At 42.1% G+C, this 22,291-nt stretch overlaps 4 protein-coding genes across 4 annotated transcripts in view; 2 read left to right on the top strand and 2 right to left on the bottom strand. All coding sequences in view use genetic code 11, as the record gives it.

The window, feature by feature from the left end:
• Positions 1-6,704: 6,704 nt before the first annotated feature.
• On the top strand, positions 6,705-14,352 carry EGR_01137 (MutS protein; the record flags this gene model as incomplete). The annotated part of the gene is made up of 13 exons (XM_024490386.1): positions 6,705-6,724; positions 7,376-7,506; positions 8,012-8,196; positions 8,272-8,542; positions 8,619-8,728; positions 10,043-10,114; positions 10,190-10,235; positions 10,279-10,320; positions 13,136-13,232; positions 13,450-13,666; positions 13,743-13,967; positions 14,051-14,317; positions 14,338-14,352. 13 exons carry the CDS (start codon positions 6,705-6,707, stop codon positions 14,350-14,352), a joined length of 1,698 nt encoding a protein of 565 aa, XP_024355205.1.
• Positions 14,353-14,561: 209 nt separating this feature from the next.
• EGR_01136 (Dual specificity protein kinase CLK2) lies at positions 14,562-16,340 on the bottom strand (the record flags this gene model as incomplete). Its single annotated transcript, XM_024490385.1, has 2 exons — positions 14,562-15,891; positions 16,108-16,340. 2 exons carry the CDS (start codon positions 16,338-16,340, stop codon positions 14,562-14,564), a joined length of 1,563 nt encoding a protein of 520 aa, XP_024355204.1.
• A 420-nt stretch (positions 16,341-16,760) lies between these two features.
• EGR_01135 (Transmembrane protein 55A) lies at positions 16,761-19,399 on the top strand (the record flags this gene model as incomplete). The annotated part of the gene is made up of 5 exons (XM_024490384.1): positions 16,761-16,813; positions 17,433-17,688; positions 18,003-18,255; positions 18,451-18,647; positions 19,289-19,399. The coding sequence occupies 5 exons, from the start codon at positions 16,761-16,763 to the stop codon at positions 19,397-19,399; spliced, it is 870 nt and encodes a 289-aa protein (XP_024355203.1).
• A 983-nt stretch (positions 19,400-20,382) lies between these two features.
• EGR_01134 (LMBR1 domain-containing protein) overlaps positions 20,383-22,291 on the bottom strand; it is a gene marked incomplete at both ends in the record, with an annotated part of 12,441 nt that continues 10,532 nt past the window's right edge. The window contains 3 exons of the mRNA XM_024490383.1: positions 20,383-20,485; positions 20,962-21,175; positions 21,933-22,052. Of these exons, the coding sequence (XP_024355202.1) occupies positions 20,383-20,485; positions 20,962-21,175; positions 21,933-22,052 (437 nt within the window). The remainder of the gene's footprint in view (positions 20,486-20,961; positions 21,176-21,932; positions 22,053-22,291) is intronic.

Genomic DNA, 22,291 nt, shown 5'->3' with positions numbered 1-22,291 from the left:
TGCGACTTATCTGGCCATCACCGTAGCAGCATCAATTTCTCTAGCTAAATAAGCGCAAAGCTTGGTAGAAAAGACGCTGTCTGATGCCATTCACGCCAAATGGGCATTTAAGATGCAAACCCAATGCCTTGCGAAAGCAAAGCGACACAACTCTGACGTGGATCTACAACCGCATGAGCCCCGTGGATTGTTCCCCGAGTTGGGAGGAATCAGCACCCCACGTGAACACACAACAGGCTTGGGAGTGTGAAAAGTGGCGACTTGCTTCTTAAACGAGTTGTCATTCTGAGGCACTTCAGACAAACCAACAAGAATCTATCTGCACCGCAACCCCTCCTCCGTGCCGCCTTCATCCTCTACTAAGCGTGTACTGATGGAGGACATTGGCATTCACTTTGAGGAGACGTTGGAAGGTGTCCTCTCCAATTAGTTTCGACTGCATGCTGAGGTGGGTGGATTGCACTGGTCGGATTGACATCGACAGTTGCGAGGCGTTAGGTGAAAAGAAGAAAAGATTTGTCGGCGGACTGTTGACGAGCTATGGGAAATATTGCTAGCAAAAGTAGAAGGTGGGAGTTCAAGAAGTTATTTAACTAATATTGACAAGGCCAAGCAAATTAGACAACCACATAAAGTTGAAATTGAAGGACAGAGTCACCTGACTCCGATTTTTCGAGGTCTGTGCGAAGCCCAACAATGCAGCTACTTCTGCAGATGCACAGGCATTCATCACCGAAGACAGACAAGTGGAAATAGCAGAATGAAGGGGAAATGAGATGACACTTTAACCAATAACGGAGAAAGACATGTCATTGGCACATTGCATTCACGAGAAGTGGAGAGGGGAAGGGGACCCCAATGAGGTACGCGTGAGCACGCACCTCGAGCACGGCAACAGTCGAGGTAGGAGTCCGTGCGAAGGAGTGAAACGGCTACGCAGGCAAATGGCCCCCACGAATCATGGTGAATGCTACGCAGTGCAGCTGATTTCTCCAACTTGAGCCCCGGGTAGGCAGGACAGAACAGCACAATTAGATGAGGAGGATGGGGAGCACCCAAGTCAATCTCTGCATTCTAAGTCACATGCTTACTTGCAACCTCGTGTTTGTCGTCACAGTCATTGTGCTTCTCAGTGATAATAAGTTGCATGACACCAAATCCTCCACTATTCGATGTTCAATTCCAATGTTTCTTGCCAGCGTCACCGATTTGTGGTGACTGGCTTGACGTATCGGAGTGTGATCCCATAGACTGCGTAATTACGTGCCTCACTCTTCAACGGTTTATATTACGATAGCTGTTGGCACCAAATGGTGTCGACGTGGACAGATTGGGTGAGTTTAGAAAAAGACAGTGGAGGTATGCTCATGGTCCAGCGATTGGCGATTGCAGTGTTGTATGCACATCCTACAGCATGTTGATGAAAGCCAGTGTCATATGGTAATGATGGAGCGTTGGAAGTGCGGTGATCGGCTCTCCTTCGAGGATTGCAGTGGCAATTGTGGTGAAGTGACTTACGACTGACGGGTAGATGTAGAGGATGAGATTTCCGTGTTGGTTGGAGTTTAAAATGCGGTTGCAGCCACGATGCTGTGAGCGAATTTCAGTTGTTGAATGACAGTGTATGGAGCATGGAAGTGGACGAGAGTGTTGTGTTGGCGATTTGGGCGATTTCCGTGACGCATCGCCGACAACGATCGAGGTGGTGGAGGTCGATTGAGCTGGCTAGTGGGCAATACTGACACACAATTTGGTGCACCACTCAAGCAGACTCGGTCGGAGATTCGCACTTAAGTTTTTCCCAAAAGCACGATTCTGTGGCATAGTCTTGTACCCGGCATATTACGGCCATCGTTTCTTCGCTTTCCTGATTGCTTGTTGTCCGTGGAGCCAAGACTTTGGTAGCTGCAGTGCAAAACGGTCCTATGGGTGGGTATGGAGACACCCAGAACACAATGAAAAGATCGGCGATGGGAGGTTTGAAATTGAGGCAGATGTATTTAACTTGTAAGTGTGGATGAGGAGTTCGAGACCCTTTTTATTACACATTGAGCAGTCAATCGACAGATGACAGGCAGTTTTTGCGCAGATCAGTAAGCGGATTTAGAAGGAGAGAACAAAATTAGTGGAAAATGCAAGCGGGAAGAATTGTGAGGGAATTCACAAAATGCTGCGTAGTGGCTTGAGACTTGCCTGAGTGTGGTGGAAGACGAGGGAGTGTGGTGGAAGAGGTAGTACTGACGTGCAGAAGAGTTGAGGCTATCGGCATGGCTCGGAGTCCATGCCGATGAGTGGAGGTACAAAGTAGGAGAAGGTGCTTTTCAAACCACTGAAATGTCAAGCAAATTGTACAGCATGAATGGGCTGCCATGTATTTGTGCGTGGTGGAAGAAACGCGTCGAGGGTGTTTCACTAGAACGCATGATTTGAATTCCTTATCATCGAAAGCATGACCATGCCTTCATATTCGCACAGTTGCCCTACAGCGCAGGTGTGTGATTAACACATCTGTTGCCTTGGTTGGAGGAGATGTGGACAATCATGGACCAGACGCCTTGCTGTGCCACAAGGACGTCAGGTGTCGGTAGTTGTCACCGAGTGAATAGGCGCTATCAGCTGGAAAGTGCAACTGTCATGAAGTCAAGGGCATCCCGCGTCGATGTGGTTGTTGTTCCAAACACAACCGATCTGTTTGTGGTATTACTTGATGCTGCCATTTACCACAAACGATACTTCCGTTCGAGGTCGGGGTCAGGGATGAGGGATTAGGGGGAGGAGATTGGGGTGTCACACATGTGTCAAGTGTTAACTATTCAACAGAAATGTGGCAAAATATATGGCGACCAGAAGTTTAGCTAAAAGAGAAGGCCCTGGAGTCAGAGCTGATGTCGTTTCTTTTAGTGACCGGGTTAGTTCTCCTAATGCTTGGTAATAAATGTTGATTGACTACACAGAGCCACAGGTAAGACCTTCTCCAAATATTTGTGCGTTGAAGTGACTACCCCTGCAACTTTTATAGACCGTTTTGGAGCTAGAAACAAACAGTTAAGGTATATTTACCTGCATTCCTATCTCGCTTCTCCTTTCTACCCCTCTGTCTATTTCTTACGTGATCGTCACTGGAAGGACGATGATGTGGGTAAGGATAAAATTGATGATTTATATGTTGCACTGCTCTCTAGGAATGAGGAGTCTTAATTATGCTGACCGATTAACCACTCCTAGGAGGATGATGATGATGCAAGTTAAGAAGAAGAAGACAACGGCGACAACGAAGACCCCTGGTGAACATGTGTGCTAATTATGGTGCATCACGCCAGTTTGCAACTCAGGAAAGGCGTTTCAGGCATGGGTTGGCGCCCCTGTAGAAGTGGGGTGTAAGCAGTGGGAGAGAAACGAAAGTGTGGAATGCTTTCATTGCTGCGTTTATTGATTTAATAAAAGTTGGGCTACAATATTAAGGAGTGCAACGCAATGCATTCCACTTCTCGGTCGAAAACAATCCACGTTGTGTTGTGATATCGTGAATTTACTCCCTCACGTATTCAATCTTTCACTAATATCAAATATTTTAACACATGCAGGAGGCACATTTAACCTTTCATACTATGTGGCGTGCTTTTAGACAGCTTTTAATACTTTTTTCTTAATAACTTCACGTAAGATGCTATTTCTTGAAATGCTATTTAAGCGCAGTAGTGTTTTGTGGCGCCCGTGAACGGGGGATCGTGAGGATAGCCGCAACACGAGAACACTTGCTTGATGTTTGTGTGTCCTCGTTTAGGACAACCATTGGGGTTGCTCGAGGTCAGCGAAACAACCACCAATGATTGAGCAGCACCTGCATCCGTAGTATGCACTCTTATCGATTTTCGATAGGACTAGTTTAGCGCCGTCCCGATTAGCGATGACTCAGGCGCGCCGGTGGCCATGCTTTTCTATTTGGGCCTGACAAATGACATATTAGGGAACGGGGTCTCCGAGGCGATAACTGCTACGCTGGGAAAAAAAGGCGCATTTTTTAAACTTTACCGCCGTAGATTTGAAAGGTCTATCGCACCTCACGGCGATCACACCACTTCAAGTCAAGCCCACAAGAGCTTTAAAAGAGGGAGAGCAGATATCGATATTTTTTATTCTTTACCCATGACGATGATAGGAAACAGATCCGCAAATGTAATGGTTGATTGATCCACAAAATTCAATGAGGAGGAAGTCCGAGTAACCAAAGATGCTAAAATTGTAGTTTCTACTTTTTTTCAATCGATAGAACTGTCAACACGAGATCCTCAAGATTGAACATGGCTACCAAAGCACTAAAGTTGACAGTCAACTTCTTGAGGACCTCTACCCTCATCATGAGGAATTATTGCTAGGTTGATGTCCCCCAGCATATAGAGCTACACCCCACGCGCCCACTAAATGGTAAACGGTTGAAGTGACCGATCTACCCGTTGCTGTCTTACGGAATAGATACACTCTGATTTAAAATACCCCAAGAATATGTGCTTAGATTAAAAGATTAAGAGCAACACCATTTCAACCTCGACCGTAATCATTCAGATCTCTCAAAACCAAAACAAAGGAAATACTATGCTTAATACTTCCAGTTTCGTCACTCATAGGCCACCGCACCAAAAAACATTGATATGAGGGAACGTGACCGGTCATGTCTCAAGAAAGTACCACCAAGGCAAGCAGCCATGGTGACGCGTTGCACATCTGGTCAGACAGCAGGTGGTTCAACAGCCTCCATTCTCCCATTGTCATTTATTTTCCAACTGCAGCGTTTAAGCCTCTGGGTGGGAAAAGCGTGAAAGGCGTGACACAGTGAATGAAGGGTCCGTATCCCACATAGTGTATAGTAAATTTTATGGGTCTCGGGGACTTTCCCATTTCGGGGTGAGGGACGGTGATGACTCACAGCAAAGGAACATCTATTGCGTATACTTTGCCAACCCATTTCCACTAACATCTCGGTTGCACGGGTGGGTGCTCAAGTCTGCAGCCTCCTACCATTCCATCTACCCTCCACTTCTGGTATGTTTTATTGAGTTTTTAAGAATGACTCTAAAAGCTACACCTCATTGTTATCAAAATAGTTTGAGTAAATCCCCCTAGTGTATAGCCAGCCTTTCCATTTAAGGGTCTATTTTGAGCATTATATTTTGTTGCCATTAATTGTAGCTTATCTGACGCCACATTCTTTATCTAAGGTGATGAAGTGGCCTTCAATCTATAAACTACAGTGAAACTTGGGTTACCCAGCTTACTGGTCATCGGTGTACTTTTGTTAATTACCCCACAAAATCCTGATTTTCTTTTAAAAGATTTTCCAATCTCTGTAAACAGGATAAGACTACATGAAAATGTGTGAGGATAATCGAAGGTCTAAACTCTGCCACTTTTATAATGAACATTACAGACTAGGTGAATGAAATAAGAGTTAGAACCTCCTATAAATGAACACTGGGGACTGCAAAAAAACGTGTGAATGAGGACGTATACCAGTCTCAGAGGTAGTCTGATGAGTGACTGGCGGAATTTGCCGAGCGATGGCGATGGTCTGATCTGAAAGATCCATTGCTCCCCTTAGGAAGTCTCTACGTACAGTCACTCTTTGCTTGGGACATGAGTAGACTACAGACAAATCAGTTTAGGGCAAAGTGAAAATACCAAATTACGAGGGACCAGTGACATTAACACTGGTCCCGCAGTCACAGTGATTCGGCTAAGATACAAATGCTAATCGAAGGCATCTAAATACCGGTTGGATGAGTGGTTACACAGATGGGGACTCCTGCAGCGGCTTAGTATCAGATAATTGAACGGGACCAGAGAGCTAAAAAATTCTTCAGCAAAAAACCACAAACATTAATTTTTAATATTCTTAACTGCAAACAAGCAATCACGCTTATAATTAGGGTGGGATTTGATGAAATAGGGCGGAAGTAAGTTCAATTTTCTACCTTGTTGAGCACACAGCGGACTCGATGACAGCAATGTGAATCAAAGATTCGACATAAAACAAAAAGTTTGAGAACTATATCACAAATGGGAGTGTAATGCTTCGGAATTTTGTTTATTTATGCAGTACGATCCTAAGGAACTTAAGCCTGCAAAGATTATACTTCCGCTCGCTGGCATGACCTTCGGGTTATGCAGGAGTCTCTCGTTTTGTGTTGGCAATATATTTTCTAATGTAATACCTGCCTTCTTACGACTGTAAGAATGGGCCATGATACTACAGCACAACCAAAAATAGTTGTCCTTATGACAGAAATTAGTTATTAGAGATTTTTGGCTTAACCTGTAAACAAGGTCAGGACGAATTATTTAATAAAAGACTGATTTTAAGTTATTTTAACTAATCATAGCTCTTAAGGCGACTAAATGATAATTATGCTCAATGCAACCCCATAATTTTGGGCTATTTTGGAAGTTTACAGCCCCTTTGCTGCGTCCCATAACTCCTTAAAGAATCAGCCTCTGATACTCCACAAACGACTCAAATTTTACCGTTCGAAATTTCAAAAAAGTGGGCGAAGAAACATGTTGCTAAACAGACTATGCTTTTTAAAATGTAATTACTGTATCTGTTTTATGGAATTAAATGACCTATAGTCCCTTCAATTTAATTATGTCTATACTTAATGCGCACGCAAGTTTCGACCCGAATTTGATGTTTGACGAATGCACTAAAGATGATGAGGATGGAGAGGAGGTATAAGTTATTCTTTTGTATATTCAGATATTTATGGCGATATGCTTCCAGGGAAACTCCTGTGGCATTGCATTTTCCTCGCCTAACGGCGTTTTAAAATGCGTCCCGGACTTTCATGTTAGCCAAAACTTCAGTGATATTTTGACCGGTAATACGTGCTTTTTGAGTGATTTTTAGTTATCTTGGATGTTAACCCCTGTTTGATCATTGGGACAGAAAATTGTTTGAGAACCATTAATGATATTACTTCCCAAAACGGATGTATGTTTTTTTTGCAATTTTATTAGTTCTAGTTAAGACATTCGTTTTGCCAAGATGTTCAGTGGGTAAGTTTACTTAAGTCTAATTGTGAATAGACTTTGACACATGCATTCAACGCGTCGGCCTGATTAAACTCCCATATGCACCATCCTTTGTTGACGAAGGAGAAAATGCAAATTACATAATGTCACTTTTACCAGGCGATGCTCCACAGATGGTGATTTGTTACACTCACTCATGGTTGATGTAGATAAGAGCCGCTGGAGCTCTACTGGATTACCTATCAAAACGGCTGTCACCGATTGAAGCTTTTCCCAATGCCCGTTTCGAAAACATCCTTGATATACAGCTTTATTTGAGGCATGCATTCACATATCTTATTTTTTTTAGAAAACAGTATGTGTACATCGATAGTGCTACCCTTATTCGACTCCAAGTTTTTGATCCATCAATTTGTGTATCAGGTTCCAGGATTGTAAATTCAAAGCATTCACAGGATACCTCTGAGTTAACCCTGTTCGGTACGTTGATCTGTCAGAATTATTCAAGCGAACACTGCCCTGAATATTTGTCTGTCGAATACATGCGACGTAAACTTGTATTAACACCGACTTTGCTGGAGTGTCTTATTATTATTTTACCAGCTTGTACTGAAATTTTAAGTTTTTTACTTAAATCGCTAAGTCTTCAGTAAAGACCAGTTAAGTAAAGCACGGGGTAGCTTAAGAGAGCTGCTTTTACTATCAGATCTACAAATTTGTTTGAAGGAGTTGTTATTTATCATTTTGGCTAAATGGAGTTATAAAAACAATAGTACTTTTGTGATATATAAATGTTTAGTTGACTAAACGATGCTGTTATCGGTCCATAAAATCTTATTTCTGACTTTATGTGCTTCTTCTTAAAATTCTTCTTAGTATTTGGAACGGTACATTTTAGGTATCGGTAGTTTGGATGTTTTGTAGATGGGGTGGCATTCAAAATAACTCGATTTTCAATAGTTTTTTGTTCATTTGTGCAATCCAGATTATTTGAACACATGTTCCTCCACACTCGGAAGTCGCCTTTTGTCAAAGTGGTTGAGGTTTCCTCTAAAAGATGACGAAGAACTTCATCGACGACAATATGCCGTAGAATTTCTTACCAAATCAGCAAATAGGGGTCTCCACAAGTTGCTGTTGAGCTGCATAAAACGTGTCGGCAATATCCAGGTTGGTGCTCCATTCCACCTAGCTAAACCATATCTACTTAAACCATTTGAGCAGAACAATCGTTTCTTCGCATAGCGTGTGCTGTCTAAAATGCATACCTCAGCTGCGGCGCCGAATGAATGGAAAGTGCTGCTACAGACACTGCAGTCCTTGAAGTCGATCATAGACGCCTGCCGTCATCATCCCGAATTGGGTGCACCCTTTGACAGTCCTGAAAACGCCTCTTCTCCATGTCTGATACTTTGTTCTCTGCTAGAAAAGATCATCGAAACAATTGATATGTCTTCAACTTCCTCTCACAAGCGCTTCATTGTCAAACAAGGGCATCATGCATGGTTAGATGAGTGTAAGTCTTTTTGGTGCAAAAAAAGTCTTTACACACAATGAATATATGCATTAGTGTCAATGTTTCTGTGTTCCAGGGAAGCAAATTTACAGATGCCTTCCGGATATTTTGAGTCGACTGGCTGAACACGAATTGAATCGTCTAAGAGGTCATGTTGACGCCTGTGGTTTAATATACTTCCCTTTAGTACGTTTTAAGTATATCAGTTTATTCACTCATTCTTGGTGAATTGAGACCTATTCTGTTCATTATTCTGCATTCGATTTGACCTTTGCGTCAGTCTGATGCTGAGAAATCGGCTTCATACATTATATGATTAGCTGACTGTTTAAGAAGCACTGAAAGATTTTTAGTGAGTTTTTACTGCCAGCAGCTAAGGATTGCCACATCGTCAGTATTAACTTTACAGATAGAAAATCTTTGGAAGCATGCCGGAAAGGCGCCCAACGTAACATGTGCAAAGTGACCAGGACATCACGCATGCTCGTTCTTTCCATGCACTAAATTTAGTTTAAGCTTGTGGTTAGTGAAAATAATCAAAACATACTGTGATGCCTGTGTTTCCGTCGAAATTATGCAAAGAATGTGCAATTTGCTTAATGGAGTAAATGATGAGAAGGAAACTAGGGAAATCTTACTACATTTTCTTACCAATCCTTTCACACTTACCTCAAAGCTTTTTTCAACGAATTATGCTATTTTATTTCGCACTTTGTGTTTGTTACAAGTTTTTCGACTGTTTTACACCAGTGTTTTAAAATCGTTTACAGCCACAAAAAAAATTACTTGGAACAATTGAAGGCCCCAAACACATCCAAAGTTTCCCACTTTAAGTGTAGATGATTTAAATTTGCACCGAAGTATGTAGAGTGACAGCAAACCAGACATTTTTAAGAGTCTATTAAGTGCTGTAGCGGAAAGCTAATGTGTACAAGTCTCCTGAGACTAGTTATAAAAGACTGAGTAGCAAGGTAATAGAATGAGTGCGCTTATAATAGCCTCCACGAGTATGGTCCCCAAATTCTGGAACTTTATCCAAACTGAAGCTTCCATAATAGCATATAACTAGGGAAACCCTGCGTCCATGCATAAGTTGGCCTAATGACGAGATGGGTAAAATTTTATTCAATCTAAAGATACGAGTGGTACCACTGAATTGCGAAGAGGCAAGATCAGATCGTAACAGGTTGTACCACGAGTGCATTTTGGACAAGCCTTTAAAGTGTTATTTCTGTCACAAATTTTACCGTTTTTCTTCCACAGAAATAAGCTTTTGTTGGAGAAAATACGAAGAATGCACATGTTTCAGTTTCGTATCATCTTTGGTACCAGTGTGGGCTAAATGTTTCTCTTTGTCTCCTTAACTAAATGCTTGGCTGTGCTTTCGCTTGCAGCAAATGCTTAAAAACTTTGCAATTATATGGTTGGATTGAATTATTTTACAACCTGGCTAGCCATTTACAACGGTTCTTGTGTAATCCCTACGCATGTGTGTTGTAGGTCGGATATCTTTTGCAAATTCCATCTTCTCAAGCTTCTGAAGAGCTACAAGAACTGGGTCTGCAATATATTGTGAGTTACAGGGGGTGAATCGACTTCACGGATAGAAGGTTATGTTTACCACTCATTTCTTTTCTCTTTTTTTAGTTTACAAACGGGGAATTGGCATACTACCGAACCGCAACGACTAAAGGTTCAATGAGCACTTTTGATTGCCTTACAGAACCATTTTTTAGAATTGGATAAGCGTTACGGCGATGTCATGTACGCAATATTGGGTACGTTTACCTCTTCATTCTGTTCATTCTAATGCCTGGAGTAGTGCGTATCTATTCGTGTTCTCTGTACCTCAGTCCCGAGAAATGGACGCCTCTTGTTCACATAAATAATTTTGGTCACAAATGACATCATAATTGCGCGGTGGGTGTTCATGGACTGCGTAACTCTGGATCTTCGCATTAACCGTTAGGGCTTATTGCATATCGTTCTTTCCATCAACTTTTGAAAAAAGAAGGATATTCTTTAACCGAAAAAGAATATTTCTATCTCGGTCATTCAAATTTTCCTATTGATCTACGAAATACGTGCGATAAAAGTGGGACAAAGTACCTGGCAAAGAAAAATGCACCCCTTACAAGCTTATCATACACTCAGCCTTGAGTGTTGAGGTTGCTAAGCCACAAGTCACAGAGGCGTGTTACGTAAAATCGTACGCATGAATACAAGCAACCTCAGTCTACATTAGAGCCGGTTAAAAACTGTTTGATTATTTTGAGCTGGCCAATTAATATATTTGCAGAGAATGAGCTTACTAAATCTCAATGACTCTAAATTAAGTTACTATTTCCGTTAAGCCTACCCATATGTGCAGGTGGCTTATTGTCACGCGAATGCACTATCAGGTGTCTAGTCAAATGATGCGAAAAGCCCGAAGTACATAGTTCTTTTCAAAAGTGCTGAAAAAGTGTAGAATAAAGAGCAAGGCGTAGTGGTGCCTGCTTCGGCCTTCTGTGGAGTGAAATCCTTTGATGGACTAGTAAATCTGACAAGAGAGCGATTTACAATTATAATTGTCACTCAGACAATTTCCCAATTGCAATAGGATTTTAAGAGTTATCTGGTTCTGTTTTAGCCAATTGAAAATTTGGTTTTTTAGGAAAATCCATCAAACTTGTAAAATGTACTCTCAGTAAACATTGAAAATATGTCTGTACCGTACAATGAAGCTATAACCGATGGGTCTACTAATTACACACATTGATGATAACTAGTGCTTAAAAGCCAGTCCCCCAGTCCAGCACTTTGGTAATAAAGAATGGTCCACATGAAGGTACTTAAGCAACGCGCATGTAATGAACGCAAAATGTTAGACTCCAAAGTACTCCTGAGTACTAGCGACCGTAGTCTAGATAGATTTAATTAACTTTGGCTTAAAACTTGATGCCCGTTGCAGATCACGACGGCATCACGCCCACCTTTTCCGAGCAGATCCTGATTACCTGTGTCTGAATGGTCGTCACGCGTGAATTGAGGCCAGAGGATGTGTAGTAAACGTCAAATACGTGCATATCTTGTAAGTAGGTAGAGTCGTAAGCTGAGTAGCCTAGTAAATAATGTACTCCCCCATCTAGATATGCCTCTAAAAAGTTGGTAACTTTGTCGGAAATAACTCTTCGCTCACGGACCTCTGACTTGTTGCCTTTCTAACAAATTGTAAGCCTGCCTACCTTACGTGTAAATCGACTAGATATTCTCCCATTGTTTACTAGCAGTAAAACTCCAAATTTCGTCTATTATCATGCACTATACTGACAGAAATAAGTGCTTATCCTTGTCATTTTGTTCGCCTCATCTGTCTGATACTTACATGCAGCAAATGTGATCAGAATATGAATAACTGTTTTTGTATTCTTAAAATTTCTGATAAAGAAGAATGCTTCTTCCAACTGTTCAATATTATTTTTTTACTGGCATTGAGCTCTAAGACCCAAAATATATAAATGGGACCAACTATTTTAATAGTAGTCCCCTGAATCTGGACCCTGTTTAACAAGATTTGAACTGGAATCTTGGGATGCGACGTTTGTGGATTACCCACAAAGCACGTAACTATTGTCCATTTGGGAAATCTACTATATTACAGGACTTTTTACTACATCTCACCTAATTTAAGCTTTCTGCACACCTTTAAAGTCCGCTTATGCGTCCAGCTTATTGTTACGCCGATTTGATGTCAAGCGCGGAGTTGAGATATTACATAGAGAGAAGTTGGACGTACGCAAGTGGTCTGCAAATCTACCGACGGAGCGTTCTAGGCATTGTTTCGCTTTCCTATACTGCTAACCTCTCAGAAGACTAGTAATTCTGCCTTAAATAACCTCCAGTCACAGTGGTCACTTTGTCGGCTGCTCAATAACTCCAAACTGCGCACTCCTGTCCGGTAAGAAAAATGACTGCTGAATACCCAGGTCACTACCTTCATCTGACTGCCAAAAGCAGCTGGTAGCCAATGGGCCAATTTTCCAGTCCCGGTCTCTTGACAGACTGCTACCTTTCCCAGAGGTTTGGCTAACTGACTTAAATGAGGTTTGTGATGGGCCACGAGTGTCAAAGTCTGAAACGCACACAGAACATCACAGTAGTCCTACTTAACATTATGGGTGTTCAACGTTAGTCTGCATCTGATACTCGCATCTTGCGGTGCCACTTTCTATAATCAGTGTGAGTGTCGTCTTGCCTGCGACAGTCAAACGTGTTTACTGTATATTAACTGAAACAAATTCTAACTGTTAACCATTAGTGCCTGCTCACACGTTAATTCACAGTTAGGTTTCGGGTCAAAGCGTTGCGCAGGGAAAAGTAGGATGAGTACAGGTTAATATTTGTTCACAATCGGGAAGCAAAGGGCAAACCGACGAACTGAGCACCCCAGTGGTCGGTCCGCTTTCCCCTCCACTAATTTCTTCAATGGACTAGTAATTTGATCTAAGGAGCCTAATTATAAGCGATGTTTCGTTAACTTCCCAAAAGGTGAAAGTTCGGAAGCTTGCATGGCTCAAATTGAAGACACTTGAATATGACGTTTCCTTTCAGATGCTGAAACCTCGATTATGCACGAGCTGCAAGAAGAAATTTTAAAGGCAGCTAAGCCACTCCTACGGCTGCTTGATTTTGCCACTGAACTGGATTGGTAAGTTGGGACGCAGGGATCTGTTGACAGTTAATTCCTCGCATTCATCAGTGCACTAAAAACGGCTCAGCCGATAGATATTGAGGTCAAGCACACTGAAATCTAGAAATGAAGGTTCACCCTCAGTGGTGTAAACTAAACAGCATTCTACAACCCAGCAGTTAGAATTGTACTTTAGACTGTTCTATGAATAAAAAATGCATTTTCTTCTGAATAGCATTTGTGCTCTAGCGGCCGCGGCCATACGGATGAACGGTGTCAAGCCACGAATGGTCTCGAGAGGCTCAATAAAGATTCAGAGGGGCCGAAATATTCTCTACGAGACACTTCATACCAACTACCAAACAAACTCGTTTGCCTCACCAACGGAAAAGGGTAGCGTCACCCTGGTGACTGGGCCAAACGCAAGCGGTAAGACTATGTTCATAAAGCAGGTAAAGGACACTCCCCAATGGTTTGTGCCCACTAGACATGTGTACGAGGCATGACGACTAATTCTCCTCGCCAAAGATCGGCCTGATCGTCTACCTAGCCCACATTGGTAGCTTTGTACCAGCCGACTACGCAACCACACCGCTGATGGACTCAATTCTGGCACTTATGCCAGCCGAAATAGAGAGGCAGCCAAAGACACAGGGATACCTTGCCGACGCCAGCTGGCTTGCCATGGCTCTTCGCCACGCCAGCGCCAATTCTCTGCTCCTACTGGATGAATTCCCCTACTTTTCCGACCAGGTCCGAAGGGCAGACTTACTTTACGAGCAATCTCTTTAGGTGGCGAGAAAGTCCCTGTTCCTCGGTTTTTTGGAGTATATGAGCCAAAGAAGCTCACCTCATATAATAGTAACCGGATTGAATATGAACTGGGCGAAAACACTACTACGGCCACTGGCGCACAGCATAAATCTGAAGGTATTGAAGTAATCAGCCCCACAGTTCTTTGCCAGAAAATGCGCACAACCAGCGACGCTAAGGGACCCATTTTTCTGCATGAAGTGGCGCCAGGCATCACTGACACCAATTACGCATTAGAAGTAGCGAGCAGCGCGGGTATACCCACGGCGGTGATAGCCACAGCAGCTCAAGTTGGCAACTCCTTTCACAGCTTATCAGCTCTTAGAATTCATATAAAACACACCGAGCAGACACAGACGAGAAAAAAAGAGGCACCAAGTAAGTAGTAATTATTAAAAGGTATGTACAAAAATGCAGACGCCGCAAACTTTTGAAAGAATTGATCGGAATGGATCTGAGCGAGTTCACCAATAAAACTCGGACATTTTTTGCAGAAACACTTGAAATCTAAATAAACTATGTACACAAGCAATCTTATTGGAAGAAGGGGTGTTCCAACGCTTCCTGGGGAGATATTCTAGCGTCTGGATCATAGACAAGCATTTCTCTGACGAGATCAAGAGCAAGTCTGGCGCTAAGATCACCAGTGGAAAGCCAGAGGTCACCTAGGGGCTTGACATGCCGCCGCACATACCGTCCATCCGCACTGTTAACGTCCCAATCCAGCCGGCCACGCCTGAAGTACCGCCTTCTCCGACTGCTCCTGACCATGTGCTTGGGCAAAGGACCGAGGAATCGCTCCATCATTGCCAAATGCTCAAGGTTATCATGGGTCATAAAGAGGCATTGACCAGTTACTAGTTCATAAATAATACAACCGACAGACCAGACATCTGCAGAGTATGACCACCCACATTCAAGAATGACTTCAGGTGCCCGGTAATGCCTCGTCTGGATGGTGGTAGGGCGTCTTTCACCCTCCATAACAGCAGATCCGAAGTCGATGACTTTGACTCGAGGATCGCGTACAAGGCAAACACTTCTACCTCGTTTATCATTGTAAACTGCAGTGAACTCAGAGGAGACAAACATGATGTTTTCTGGCTTAAGATCCGTATGACAAATTTTCAGTTTGTGCATGAAATCGACGGCTTCACAGAGTTGACGAGAAATAGCGATAACATAATCGATGGGATAGGGCTCATAATCATTCCGCTCAAGTAGGTTGAATACGCTAGTGCTTAGCAGGGGGAAAACGATATAGTAATGCCTGTGCCAGTCAAAAAAGTCAATAGTTTCAATGCAATTAGAGCGTAAACTACGATCAGCCTTAGAGATGGTATCAAGGACATCCACCTCGTGCTTCGCCGCCTCCTGGTAGTCCTCAAGCCTTTTCAACGCCTTAACTGCCACTCGTGAGCGCGTGTGAAGATCAAGACATTCCAGAACCTGTCCGAAGCTGCCCTCACCTAGGACCTTACGCACCTCGAATCGTCGTTTGATGACCTCCCCGAGAGGAACGACAGCCGAGGCCGTGCCGCGCTTGTGATGCTCGTGGCTCTCTCTGCGCTTGGCTCTCTCTTTGCTTCGCCGCTGGCGCTTGCGCTTGTGACTGGGGCGAATGGAAGAGTGATGATCGGAACCACCGTGTTTCCGCTTCAGCGTCGGAGAGACGTGACTAATGCTCCGGCCGCGATCGCGGGACCTCTCAACCGAAACATGAGACTCAGGGCCACCGTTTAGGAAACGAACAACCGGGCTTGAGGAGTTACCGTCGAGGAGGTGATCGTCTCTGCCATTTTTAATCGTTGCACCAAGCCGTCGAGACTTACGGGGAGATAAAGCGGGCGAGCTAGGCCTGTGCCTGTACCAACAGGGACAAAAATCACAACATCTCAGAAAATTCAAAAACTGTTACCTGTAATAGAACTAAACGCCAACTAATCAAACCCCTGGATGGACGAGCTATGGAACTTGAAGTGCCTATGGGTACCTGGATGCGAACAGACGCGTTCGAGAAAAGTACAATGAGCCACAAACGCAAATTGTATTACGAAAGTACATAGACACATAGAAATACCTTTTACGAACATTCTCAAAGTAAGTTTTCTCAGACTGAGAACATCCATAGCTTGAAGAATAATTTTTTGAACCTGAAGAAGACAATTTCGGCTTGTGATTAGATGTGGTGGAAGAGGTCGCAGAAAATGACTTTGACGAGTCTGAAATTTCATGTGTTGTAACGTCACGGAACCGAAAATCATAGCAGCATCGATGGTTGCTATTGGAACGATGATGACGAGAAAGACCCATTGAAACCCGCCCTACAATGATGAGCGAAAATGAAACCCGGGTGTACCGATTAAAACAAAAAAACAATAAGTACAAGGATGCACTACTATTATAAAAAAATACTTTGTGCAAGTAGCTACTATTCAAAAATTTGTCAAAATAAAAATAAAGCATTGATTAAATAATTTTAAATGCGGCAAGCATTATCAAGAGATGACCTAATTAAAAAATATTTTTATGGTAGCACAACCATGTGCCAAAGTGCAAATACCATGAGATACGGTAACTTACAAAAGGGCGCTTTTGCCTTTGCAGTTATCAGATGCGGTACTATCAACTTTCATCGTAAAATTGAGCAGTTATGTTGATGCAATTTTCAAAACTTTTAAATGTTATTGTAACTTAAATTAAATATGCAAACTACTACTCAGCAACGCTTAGATGTGGTGTATTTTGCCTGTTGCAATAGATTATATCTCTGTGATGTGGCGCATGTAGTGTTACTTATTATCATACCGTTTACTGTGTTTGAATTATGTAAAAGAGCTTTTCCTTAGCGCAGTGGTGCTGTTTTTTTAAAATTGCATTAAAGCGTGTAAATGCTATCATGCACCTAATTTGGTGTTAATCCTATTTTTAAAGCGGCATTTATAAATCTCTATATCTATTTTCGTGCCCCAGAACAACATTACGCCGTTTACTTAATTACAAACAAATTCGGCAGTTCAACACAATTTCACGCACATTGACCTTTTTTCCAATATTTATGCTTTGTATTTGATATGCCACTTTTGAATATTACTATGAGCAACAATTTATTAATGGAGTACCCTTTCTCAGAATTTAGTATTCTAAGTTTTTTTTTGTTTTTTGGCAGTATTTAGTGCCAACAAGTGGTCACAATCTTTGACTTATTAGAGTTTTCTCACTTTTCTTTGCTCTGATGCTTTGGTCAATTTCACAAAACATGCAAGCCTTCGCTAAACTTTCAATTTGGGGTTTTTATTAGGCTTTATTTTATTAATGTCTTTTATCTCATTTTTTGCCTAAATATATTATTTTGTATAATCCAATTTGGCTTACTATCTTACTTTTTGAGCATACTTTTTGTAGACCGGATTATATCTATGTTCTAATGGCCCAAATAAATAGTGACCCTTCATTAAACCATTCAGAGGAAGCAGCTCACTTCAATCTTGGCTCAAATGGCTTGCATTACTACGTTGTGAAACCTTGTCCGATAGAGCAGTCACGAGCCAATTCTCCACTTTTTGGATTCTATCACTGTCAAACATGCAAGCTACTCCTAACTGTTCGTCAAGATCTCTCTCGACTGGCTGTTGTCTGTTCTAGGTGCTTTGAAGCTACAGTAATTGCTTTCTCTTTATGCATTTTCCATTTCTGTTATTTACATGACAGAAGTGAGGAGATACCATTTTAAGGGAACGAGCAGAGTGTAAACAACGCAAATATTCGTTGGAGTACACCCCACGCATTGTATGAGTTAAATTTTAAGAGCTGTGATTATTTCCAAATTTTACAAAAACTTTTGAGTTTAGGAGAAATAAGTCGTTATCGAAAGAGAGGTGGTTTTTAAAGATGCGATTTTATTTGTTGAACTATAGCAAGCGTGTTGATAAGAGGGTATAAGTACTCCTACAAATTGCCGCTTTTCTACTTCAGCCGATTCGGAATCCACCACCCGAAAAACGCTTTTACCGATGCATTTGCCACTGTCTGCTACTAGTCCCACGGCATCAAAACATTTTTGCTTGTCCTCGCACTTCTTGTCGCACTGTTCTGGTGACCGAGGTGGCCAAAAAGAATCCACAGTTGATTTCCAACTTTCTCGATGAGCATTTGGAGGGACTGAAACGCCCGGCCAGTCTTCCTAATCTTCCTTCTCTACCTGATAGAGATTCTACCAAAACTAAAGGTGCCATCCCATGCTTTTTTTGATTGAATCTAGGCACGTTAGAATGTGTCTGTCGAACGTCAGTTTCACTACATTTGTATCCTGTTTGCATCCATGAAATGAGTAAGGTACTAAACTTCTGCTTGGAGTAGTTACCTGTTTGGCAATTAATTCCACGGGCATATGCTATGAATTTGTCCTAAAATCTACTGGTAGATTGGCGAAAAGTTTCCATAAGTTGCGGCTACTGTAAGGAGTCTTTCAAGGCTAGTCCAGGTCTCGATCTCACAGCAGAAATTCTTTGCCCTGAATGCAAAAATGTCTCGGCTGTGACACCGCGCTTTCCACGTCGTATGACCAGACAGTACATCCTCTATGGTCTCTTTCTTCTCCTTGTTTCCTCTGCAATAACGGTGAGTCTTTTCTGCCTACCGATGACAGTCATGCTTGAAGACAAATTTACCTTATTTAAGAACACGGTGTCAGACGATTTGCAAACTCTTCTTGACAGCATTAAAAAGTGGCAAAGTAATTTGTGTTCGGTAAAATCTTGAGGTACTTTTACATAGAACAACATTTAAGATTCTTTATCACTTCATATAACATCGCGAATTTAATAATCAAAATTGTGCACACTTGACCCAGTCCTTAACAAGTTTACTAACAAGATCTCAGAATAAGGTCGAACAGCACAGTTACCCAGACGTTTTATTGTTCTGCAAATGCACTAACACTGGCACAACCAAACTGACGTCTAAATGTCGCTCAAAAACGAGGAAATCGTAGCAATCCTCATGCCGATAACACACCATCTAAATTATTGCATTGAATTTAAGCAATTTACAGTAGCAGCTTTTGGAAAGTGCTGAAGAACACTTGTGAAATTGGAAAGCTACATTTAGTTGCCTAGCAGACTGTATTTTTGAGTTTTCAACTGCTGAATTTTCTTAAATTGTTAATGTTCTCTAAGCTTCCAAAGGATAAGTTAATGTCGGAAAAGTACTTGGATTTTGATTTTTCGCTTTACACCAGTATCATTCCGTTTTATTTGCAGCTGGGATCCTATTTCAATCGTGAGTACAACAGTGGCGTATACTGCATGACAGTGGGTAAGTCAGATGAATTTCTTTCATCTTGGCACACCTATGGCGAGACCGATTATTGACGCAAATGAAGACGGCGTATAGACGGATAAAGGTCTAAGAAATAGTCCGCGAATATCAGTAGGTTCACATCACAAAGCGTCCAATCTGGCAGTTGTTGTAGAACTTTAATTCAAACCAATATGGTTTAGCCGGCTTCTGGTTCGTGGAATTTTTTAGCAGCATATAAAATTAAAAGAAAATCCAAAATCACAAAGTACGCCTAGATGAACCGAAGTAGGAACCAATTTCGTACAGTAAAAGGTCCTCTGTCCATCGGTAAATATAACTACTGAAAATAGTGCACAATCAAATACTCCTATTTTGTAGGTCTTTTTGTGGTTGGTGCAGTACTGCTACTCCAAGCCTTGCTCTATTGCACAATGCCCATAAGCACGATCATATCAGGAGCTGTTGGAGTTGACTGAAGCCGGCTCTCCTCTCTCAACAGTCCGTCCAAAACTTATTCATTTTTTCATTGCTGAGGATTCACAATGAACTACCGCTGTTTTAGCCTTGTTACTACTAGTAATACGGATGAATCCGCAAACCTCAGATCATATCTAAGTATTGGAAGGTGAAAGACCGAGGGTTCGATCTGATCCAACTATGAAACAATGCTTTTGTGGATAGACCGATCACGATTGTGGGACGCTGACATACTCCAAAGGAAATCATTTCAAAAACAAGGTACTACTTCCACTTCAGTCCTAGGCTTACTGATCCGACAAAAGAATTTACCAATTCAATGGCGATGATCCATCAAGTTTAGTGTAATCTACTTTTGGGGGACTGCAGAACATGTCGTTTCCATAGAACGCCTTTGAACAGATGTTGGAAGTGAAACAAAAATCCGCTTCCTTAACAAAACATCTCAGCTTTGTGAGTACTAGCTAAGTGTGCAACTCTGATCACCTTAGACAGCCCAGAAACAAATGTTCCAACATCGCCAATGAAATCAGTCGCAAAATTGATGTCATTCCCGCCTGTCAGTGCCGTGAGATGATTAATCGAAGGGATGAAGAGCCCAGTCTTCATCCGGAGATTTGTTCAAATATTTGATCTCGTTCCCAGAAATCGTACTCTTCGATGCGGACGAAGAGTACGAACTATGTTGCAGGCATAAAGCGATAAATAACCACTTACCAACCAGTTTAACATCCGCAACCCAGGGTAGCAGAATATTCACAATTAGGGACCGTCAAGATAAGCGATTTTAATGAGTGACAAATAGATCATCTGCAAATCAAGGTGTTGCGTTTACTTAGAAAAGGCTGTACCTGCAATCGTTTCGAAAGAGGGTTACATATACGCATGACCCGTTTTCGAAGTGTAAAAACACTTAATGAGTCCGCGGTTTCAAAAAACAACACTCATTGTAAGCGAAAACAGCGAATCACGGTACGAGCCTGTCATTTAATAAATATGTATTTTGCAAACATTAGCGAGCATGATGAGAAGTGAGATGCAAAAAAAGAACAAATAATGAACCAAAAGGTAGAAGACAATAATGGAAAGACTTGACAACACGAAAGTAGCGGTGACAAAGCCTGTGTGGTGACCACATAATGACTATCATCGAGACTGGAAGATGCGGTGGAGGGAGGAGACGACTTTTGAAAGGAGGGGACGCCCCTCGCCATCTAGGTGTGTGTACTGAGTTCTGGAAGCCGATGGCCCACCTTCGCTACCGATGGAGGGGGGATTGAACTCAAACATGGCGTTCATCTTCTCCTCGGAGAACTCCACAATCGGCTGATCGGGACTAAAGGTCTGATCTACCCTCAGTTCGTCTTGATCTAAAGAAAACGAACAACAGATGTTTTGAATATAAACACACCAGTAGCTAAAACGACTCAAAACACAGATATGTGTCTATCTAACGCAGTTGTACATCCACAATTCAGGTGCATCCTGTCAATCAAATTGAAGTTGAATGGCATTATGCATAACTGCACATTTTTCTGCACAAAATTTTTTAGCACTGTGTCCATTCAATACTGCTATAATAGCTTTCCAGATCCCTGTGCGCATGCAATAAAATTACGTTATGGTGTTTCCGGACAAAAGTTACTAAGACAACCAACTGATATTCAGTTTTCTTCTCTTCGAATGCCATTCAATCCTTTGCACTAACTCGTGCTCAAATCCTCCTGCGACTTAGTACACTTAAAATACATTTTAGAATCTTATCCATCACGGAAGAAACAAGCCTTTCCAAGCATAAAAAGTGGATCTCAGTTAACTGTGCAATAACCTATCCAATAAACATGAAAGAGACAAATTGCGAGCTGGAGCAGGCATCGCTCTTAAATGGTCTCACTACTTGGACTGGAAAGGAAGGGCAACAAAACCAACTGCTCTTATTGAAAATGACCAAATCCATTTTAAATGAAGGCAGTTCTTAGTCTCACTCATGCCGAGGCTAAGTAATAAAAAACAATGGTACTGCTTCCATCATAATCGAGTTGGAATTCGTTAGAGCAAGCAGATGTCCCTAGCGGCCAATGCAAGAGACGGTTTTATTTGATAGAGAAGACAAACTAGGGTATCTACCTTCAAGAGTTTGGGAGCCAGAGGGTGATTTGACCTGCCTTTCGAGTGGGTTACGATGGGTAGCGGGGTCAGAGATGGTCGCGTTCCGTGCAAATCGGCGCGTCCTGCCCAGAGTCCGCTCTGGGTGCGAGAGACAAGGTAGACAAACAATTTTGTAAGTTTTTTTTTAAAAAAATGGAACGACTGCATAAAGCTTCTTCGATTTCATTTGTTAAACCAATCAGCCCTACCGCCTCTCATCTCTTCCCAACGAGACACAAGTCAGTCCCAAACTACACTTCCAGACAACGTTTGTCTCTAGAGGACAAGGGAAAAATAAACTTTCACATCCTCTACTTCTTCCTCGCCTTAAATCGAAT

The sequence above is a fragment of the Echinococcus granulosus genome, assembly GCF_000524195.1.
Source record: "Echinococcus granulosus chromosome Unknown EG_S00004, whole genome shotgun sequence".
NCBI lineage: Eukaryota > Metazoa > Platyhelminthes > Cestoda > Cyclophyllidea > Taeniidae > Echinococcus > Echinococcus granulosus.
The sequence above is the reverse complement of the archived record's forward strand: the minus strand, read 5'-3'. Positions and strand labels throughout refer to the sequence as shown.